This window comes from Austrofundulus limnaeus, unplaced genomic scaffold (genome assembly GCF_001266775.1).
Source record: "Austrofundulus limnaeus strain Quisiro unplaced genomic scaffold, Austrofundulus_limnaeus-1.0 Scaffold17, whole genome shotgun sequence".
Lineage (NCBI taxonomy): Eukaryota > Metazoa > Chordata > Actinopteri > Cyprinodontiformes > Rivulidae > Austrofundulus > Austrofundulus limnaeus.
This window is the reverse complement of record NW_013952419.1, coordinates 2,647,840-2,655,574: the sequence shown is the minus strand read 5'-3', so window position 1 is coordinate 2,655,574 and position 7,735 is coordinate 2,647,840. Positions and strand designations below refer to the sequence as shown.

Genomic DNA, 7,735 nt, shown 5'->3' with positions numbered 1-7,735 from the left:
GCTCGGGATTCCTCACGGGCCCTTGGGCTCTGGTCTTCCCTCTGTCTGCCTCGTGTCTTGGGGGTTGGGTCTCGGTCCTCCACAGTCTATTAAATATTCCATTGGAAAAATCTTGTATATACATGCATGTTCACAACTGCTCACAAACAGGTGCTCTGATCCGGGGGGTTCTGACACGTCACTGAGTGTGTATATATGTCTATGTGTATATACGGACAATATTTATGAATGTAGGCATGTATGTACAGTATGTATATCTTTATATATGTATGGGTATGTGTATATTTTTATATTTGCCCTATAAGTATTTATCTATTTATTTTTCAGGTGAGCGGACAGATGTTGCGTGTGTGGTCCTGTGTTTTGTTGGTGTATATATTTAATATACTCCTAATCACTATTTCAGTCTTTCTATCTTTCTAATTACTTCTCTCTCTGTTTTTCTCTCTCTCTATTTTCTCTTCACAAAAAAAGGAAGAAAATAAAGCTCTACCTGTAAAGATCCGCCCTCTCATTTATGTTCTCTCTTACTATGGTTGTGCAAAATCAGCAGCCCTGCACTTACTGACCCCTTCAGAAGGGATCCATCTGTAAAACAGTAGAAACTAGACATGGGTTTTTACGATGTACAAACAAGTGTGCACTGCCATGTAGCATGTCATTGCAGCATGGCTTTGCCTGCAGCAGTGGACTTGCAGAATGAAATGTGACCAAGTTCAAATGTGTTTTCTACCAACTTGTGCTTGTCAAGTCGGCAGGTGTTTGTGATGATGGTAATTGTGTGACAATATGAAGTTTAAAGAAAATTTTAATTAAAGTTGCTGTAGTTGGGTTTTGAACCCTGATCTCCCACATGAAAGCCCATGGCATTAAYCATTAGCCATTGGAGCTGTGGCACAAAAGATTGCCAGAAGTTGGTTTACATGTGTGCTGAAAGAGGCCACATTGCCAATGTAATTGACACTAAACTTTAATATATCACAGCAATAGAGCAATATTAGGACAATATAAAAGTAAAACATCGAAATAGACTCATATTAGTATTGTAACCACTGAACTATTGTGATTAAATATTATTAAACTATGGTTCAGTACTGAGTAGACACAGCAGGGGGCAGTATTGGACCAATACAAGGTTCCAATGACACCCATTATAAATTATTAAACATTAATATTTCAAAAACTATACGCTGTACAGGCACCAAAAGGCATAGCCATCATTTGGCACAGGAGTTTAACAGATATAAATTACAATGGCAGCTCTAGGACAAAGTATGCAGGAGGAGAAGCATGACAAAAAGGAGATGACTTGGAAGGGAAACGAATCACAATAGTGTACATCGCATTGGCAATGCACACTGATGATTGGGAGACCTATCCGTCGTAGAGAGGTTAATCCAGGCAGACCTGTCTTCTATCACTCTCTTAATGCAGATGAGGAGAAAAGTTCAGAAAATTCTCAGCACTGAGGAAGCTATGGGAATCATTAATCTATTTTATTTAAGCGGTTCCTCACTGTCTAGCAAGGAACTTATAAAAACATCAGTTCCTACCTGTGTGCTTACTACTTCTCTTATTTTTGTAGTCCGTTTACATGTTCATAAAAATGATAAGCCCTTGACTTGGAATAGAGCTTTATGCCAGACAATATTACCTGAGGCTCCTGTGCGCTGAGCTCCACGCTATCACGCTTCCTCACACCCGCAACTTTTGAACTGTGCATCGACGCTCGGTTGTCAGTGTGACTAAATAACTCCTCCATGGCTCGGACATCCAGCACCAGGTCTCTCTGAGGCCGCTGCGACGTCCACACATTTAACTTACCCACCACATAATGGCTGGGGATGGTGTCCCAATTCAGCTTTTTCATGGAGCGCCTCTGGGCATCGCGGGCGCCAAACGGAGTGGCAGGAAGCTGAGGGGGGATAGGGAGGGGAGGAGGTAGAGGAGGAGGAGGGGGAGGTGGCACAGCTGTAACATCAGCGGCAGGCACCAAAGGAGGTGCTTGGAGATGAGGATCTTTCCGAGCATCCAGCGGCAATGGAGAGGAAGAGTCTTGAGGTGAAACTTCTTGAGAAGAAGCCGACTGAAAAACCAGCAGTCCCGCCATCTTTGTCTCAAATCCAAAGCTTCCAGCTGCCCGTCGCTCAGACCTGAGGAGAAACAGCAGTCATCAAAAGCTATAATAATAATAATAATAATAATAATAATAATAATAATAATAATAATTTTATTTTTTGTTAAGAATATCATTTAAGTATATTCATGTATAAACTTGTGTGAGTCACAAAGATAAGGCCAGGTGTTTAAAATAAGTGAAAGATGTCGGCTTTACTACACAACTAAAACAATCCAAACACAATGTGCAATGACAAAAACAATTTAGATAACCACAATAACTTACTTAGTTAAAACTACCCTTTATTAAAACAGAAGTGTTCTGTAGACATCTGTTTCCTATTTTTGATATACTAAAACATAACTTTTCTCTCTCTCTTTGACAAACAAGAAAMAATCTCATTCAGTATTTATTTAGACATAATAAAACTGTATCTCAAAAATAGTTTTGCAATGTKTGACTTAATAGACACAGGTGTAGAAGCAGAACTCGTCATGGCGAGCAAAATAATACAAATTTGAGGATTTAGATCGACATAATTGCTATCATACATACAAGGAATTTAAAAAAATCATTTACGGACTGAAGCATGAGATGTAGTTTCATTTTTAGCTTGGTAAAAGAAAGTTTGTCAAGTAATAAAGTTAACACGGCAGACGCCATCAAACACGGCGAAAATGTACTCATTTTAACACCTTTGGCTATAAATTTCACTTGGTCCAAGGTCTCAAACTCTCACCAATTTAGCGTATTCAATAAATTATTCAGCGGCTGTTCTTCTAAAATTCATATTTTTATTGTTATGTTTACTTACGAGCGTTTTTTGAAGCCTGACCCTTCGACCTGACGCTGAGCCCCCGCAGCCCATGGTTGGTGTGCCCCAGAAGCTACAGCCGCAGGTGCGCAGAGCATCTCCACCAATCACATTCAATAATTAAATGACACTGGATACGCCCCTCTGCGGATGAAGCCAGTCTTTTGACGGAGCATGCGCAGTACCAAGATGTGCTAAAGACCTGTTGAATACTTTGCAACAGCACAGCTTTGTCTTTCCAGTGTTAAAAATTATAGATCACTTATGGTTAGTTATTTCAGGCTAAACATAAATTTRTTTATTTATTTGTGGGGGTAAGATTTATTGTGCACAAATGTAAAAAAAAAAAAAAACAATAGACAAATTATTTCAAAATGTAGACTTTTAATTTTGATGGAACGTTTCGTGTGAATAAGGAATGAAAGCAGAAGTATTCATGACATTTTTTTTCCCTAAATGATCATAAATCCTTTATATAGACTCATAAAGAACACATCAGCTCATTTTAGAAAACATTTGATTGTACCCATAAAATATATCATTTTAGAAACTTCACTCTTCCTCTTGACAACAGACTTCAGTAAGAGTAGCTTCAAATGTTTGTCAAGTATTTTTTTATGCATTAAGAGTTTTTACACATTTGGAACAAAGTGAAATGACAATGTATTGCAATTCATTTCATTATTGGATAATGAATTTTATAAAAGGACAAGTCAGGAAAAAAAGGAATCACATTTTGTTGATATTGCCTTATGATAGTCAAGCAGACCAGGTGCTGGCCTGTAAATTGTACTTTTTTTTTAGCCAAATTACATATTTTTTGTATTTATTGTTGTCTTTAAAAGTCTCATAAAAAATTAAACTCAAATGTTGGATTGTGGTTCAGCCAGTTATAGCCTTGAAGTTAACAGCTGTAAACGTGACAATACACCAGTTCATGCAAGCTTTTAAAGGGTTGAGCTTTAGTGTGAGCACACAGATCGGAACATTTGGTTTGCCACCTGCCATGCAAATACAGAGACAAGAAGCAGACTGAACTGTTAACTGATCAAACTTATTATTGGCCCTCGTGAGCACAGCATAACCACTCAGTATGCTGATTTTTTTTTTGACATTAGTTACTAAAATAACTCAGTCAATTATATTTTAGAGTAGGTCAGTCAGATTTGGTCATTCTGATGTGTATTTTCTTCTTAAAAAATCACAAATGAATATCTGTTAGTAAGGAAATTTGTTGATTTTAACAAATGAACACAATGTGATCAACTTAAGCAAAGTGACAAATAAAACATACTACCTCTGCACTAATGCCTCTATTTCAWTGTAACACAATTTTAACCATCAATCACCTCTGATTATTTACTAAGATACTGAGTACTGACACGCCCAGATTAATCAACTACAAGATTCAATGTGAAAMTATTAAAATTTGTAACAAGTACAGTAATCTTCTGTTAAAAAAACTCCTGAGAAACTGAAAGCTGTGATCATCTATGTCAGACATAGGTTTGACATTAAAAGAAAATCACAAAAGAAAAACCTTGTTTTTCTATTTGATGCAGTTCCAGTTTCTAATGAAGTGAATCAAGTCAAGTTTGCTGGATTCTGACTGAAACTTATCTTAAAATACGTTTTACTTTAACAACCCTCCAATGAGGCTTCAACAAACCATGTAAACAACATAAACATCAACATCCAATTAACACAAGCAGTTCTCTTTGGGTAAATAAAATAGAGTTAGTACTAAATCAGACTAGTACTTTGGAAATCTGTGGCAGTGTTTCTTAAATGATTGTTGCATATATGAATAATGGCAATAAGAGTCTGTGGAGAACTGTAGTGTTTTTCCTAAAATCCCATCACGCACATCCAAAGCAAATGATCCCTCACTTTAACATACAGTACAGCACACAACATACAGTACAAGGCTTGAAGTAAAATAAAAAAACAGAGACTTTAATTTACTCAAAAATAAAAAATGTGGGGTTTTTTTTTTGAACTACGAAAAATAGTATAATTACATAAATTTATGAATATTTCATTTAAATTAATATACAAATCCCCTTAGTGTATGGTTGAAAACTTCTTTTTGTGTAACTTTTATCCTGCATTTCACTTTTGAATACCAGCTCATAAATAAAGAGGCACAGTGGGAGAGTGATGAATTAGTGATTACTTACATGTGTGTTTTAAATGTTTAAGCCCCCCATTGGAGTCACAAGATCAACTCTGAATTTGAGGAGTATAATGACAAGCTCACACAGCAAAATAGCATAAGAAGGAAAATGATTAGTGGATGAGAGCAAAACTGTAGCACAGGGTTTTAAAAAAGGAAGCTGGGAAGGAGAGAGGCACAAAAAAYGCCTCCTAAATGTTCATAAAACTGGCCGCTCAATGTTCTGTTGCATGTCACACATGACCCAAATCGAACCCTGCAATCCAGTCAATGAGACAAAAAAATTCCTAATATCCACATCAACCCAGTTGTCACTGAGTATTTCCCTCTGTTGTGGTCTTCTGTAAGTTGTGGGTGTCAACAGGTAACAGGTGAAGAAGGCTGCAGGATCCTGAAGGATCTCTCATTGCTCTTCTAACCAGGAAGGCTTGTCGACTCCCAGGGGCTTCAACTTTATGTTAAACTGCTTCAGAGTTTCCTCCAGTTGCTGCTGATTGCCGGCAAAGTACGCCGAGATGGCATTATGGAAGAGGAGGAGCTGCTTATGCATTACCTTCACCTGGAAAAACAACACATGGACATTTTTAATTAAATGCTTTCTTATAAACAAAAATGGTGCAGACCTGCTGCTCAGACTAACCTTATTCTCCTCCAGAAACTTCAGTTTAATGATAACATCTGAGCGAAGACGTTCATACTTGTCTTTATGAACTTGATATTGCTGCTGAGCAGCCTCTATTCGCGCCATAGCTACAGCATCTCTTGGACCCTGGCTCAGTTCCTCCAGGTCTGACCGGTAGGCATCAAACTCCAGTCTACACATGCACAAATAAAGAGCAAAGAAAATACGRTCATTAAGGAAAAAAAATAATTAAATTAGATATTATGCTAACTCTGGTGCATTTATATTATTTTTAATGTTGATTCATACACGGCCCTTTTAAATAAATGAAATAATGTACATTTTCAACAACAAATAGTTGTAGCAAAAACCTTCAGGATGGGTGTCAACATCCCCAATTTGTGAATAGGATCTGATAGTAATAATAATCCAATAATCTGTCTACATGTTTGTCAGCATGAGACACACACAACACACCAGCATAGTCAAGTGTGTGAATATGATATTTTATATTTATGGTTTAAGCTTTTATGTTCAACCATGTGAAAAGCAGACTGACTGTCAAAAAAATAAAATAAAATAAATCAGAAACAAGATGACATGTTGACGTTTTGGAAGTCGGTTCATGTTTTACATTTAAACTAGTCAATTAAAGATGTATTTTACTATTACATAGTTTAAATAACCACAAGTCTTACACCATTATTTCCAGAGTTTAGTGGAATCTAATACCTGCAATATTGTTTTTTACCACTTGGGGGCAGTGRACTCAAGTTTTAATCATGTTCGTTCTGGATTTGATGATCAATGTGTAACAAGAGACACAGGAGACTATTTGAATTCCTGTAGAGCAGCTGAAGCATTTTCAGTAAGATGACCGTTAAAAATTGATCCGTCTCACGTTTGTAACCACATCCATGTTTGACTTAGCTTCCCATTTCCACAGCTCAGATTTTCATGTGCTAACCTTGCATTTTCATACATCTTGATTGTCATCAAGGTGTCCTCCATGGTCTTATTGACTAGTGTGTTGATGCTCGACACAAAGAAGTTAATGGCACCAAGTAAAGTCTCTCCATTCTTACACAGCAGCTTCTGGGTCTCTGCATTGTAGCCAAATTCATCCTGTGAAGCAGAAAAAAAATGTGTTTTCTGAGTAATTACATTGAGTTTGAGAAAAACAATGTTAGTAATAGTTTAAAAGAATGAACAGGTTTTGAAATCTCACCCGTAACTCTGGTGATTTCTGACTGAGGTCAGCAAAGGTGTCACCTAGCGCATGCTGTGTCTGCACCATGTTGTAGAAGTGATTGGTCAATGCTCTGGCCAACCGCAGCACATTCTCGTATTTCCTTTTTGTGTCTCTCAACAACTCAATCTGAGCCTCCAGCTCAAGATCCACAGTCCGCGAGCCCCGCCCGAAACGCTCAGAAATCATCTGCTTTGTGCACTAAAACAGAGCAAGGCACACAGAGAATGTATCAGTGACTATAAGTAATTACTTACTATTAAATACATAAATAGTATCATGTCTGTGCTTCACATTTAACATCCCAACCTTATAAGTGTTTAAACTCCATTTTCTCATTGCCTCTATTTTCTCCACAGCCACGCCGCGGGTCGCTTCTTCTGCCATCATTGATGAGCTGCTGCTGCTGTGGTGCATGTTGGGACCTGACAGATAAGGGTAGTGAAAAGGATGAGCTTAATAAAACAACAAACTAAGCTGAACTTTTAGATGGAACAAGATCAACCCCAGATAAACTTATACCCAACAAACATGTTGGACTACCTAGTTAAGGAGTACTGTGTTGGAAAATAAAATGACTAGATGGATGCTACTCCACAACCAACCCTTTAATGACTGTGAAACATGCATTAGGAGACAAAATTAGAAAAGTCAACCAAAATTGTTACACAGAAGCAGTGTAAAGTACCACAAAGTGATACTTGAGTAAAAGTACAAGTATCTTACCAAAAAAATTACTTTGGTAAAAGTTAAAG

General features: G+C 37.3%; 2 protein-coding genes across 6 annotated transcripts in view; both read right to left on the bottom strand.

Annotated features, from left to right (window-relative positions):
* fhdc3 (FH2 domain containing 3) overlaps positions 1-3,052 on the bottom strand; it is a 10,298-nt gene extending 7,246 nt beyond the window's left edge. Inside the window, exons 1-2 of the mRNA XM_014003269.1 lie at positions 2,934-3,052; positions 1,655-2,153 (exon numbers count right to left, since the gene is read on the bottom strand). Of these exons, the coding sequence (XP_013858723.1) occupies positions 1,655-2,153; positions 2,934-3,031 (597 nt within the window). The 5' untranslated portion in view covers positions 3,032-3,052. The remainder of the gene's footprint in view (positions 1-1,654; positions 2,154-2,933) is intronic.
* A 245-nt stretch (positions 3,053-3,297) lies between these two features.
* The window catches only part of arfip2b (ADP-ribosylation factor interacting protein 2b), a 13,194-nt gene continuing 8,756 nt past the window's right edge, over positions 3,298-7,735 (bottom strand). For all 5 annotated transcript variants that reach the window (XM_014003265.1, XM_014003268.1, XM_014003267.1 and 2 more), the window contains 5 exons: positions 7,290-7,405; positions 6,960-7,181; positions 6,699-6,856; positions 5,750-5,924; positions 3,298-5,668 (listed from right to left, as the gene is read on the bottom strand). In XM_014003265.1, coding sequence (XP_013858719.1) covers positions 5,513-5,668; positions 5,750-5,924; positions 6,699-6,856; positions 6,960-7,181; positions 7,290-7,405 — 827 coding nt within the window. In that variant the 3' untranslated portion in view covers positions 3,298-5,512. The remainder of the gene's footprint in view (positions 5,669-5,749; positions 5,925-6,698; positions 6,857-6,959; positions 7,182-7,289; positions 7,406-7,735) is intronic.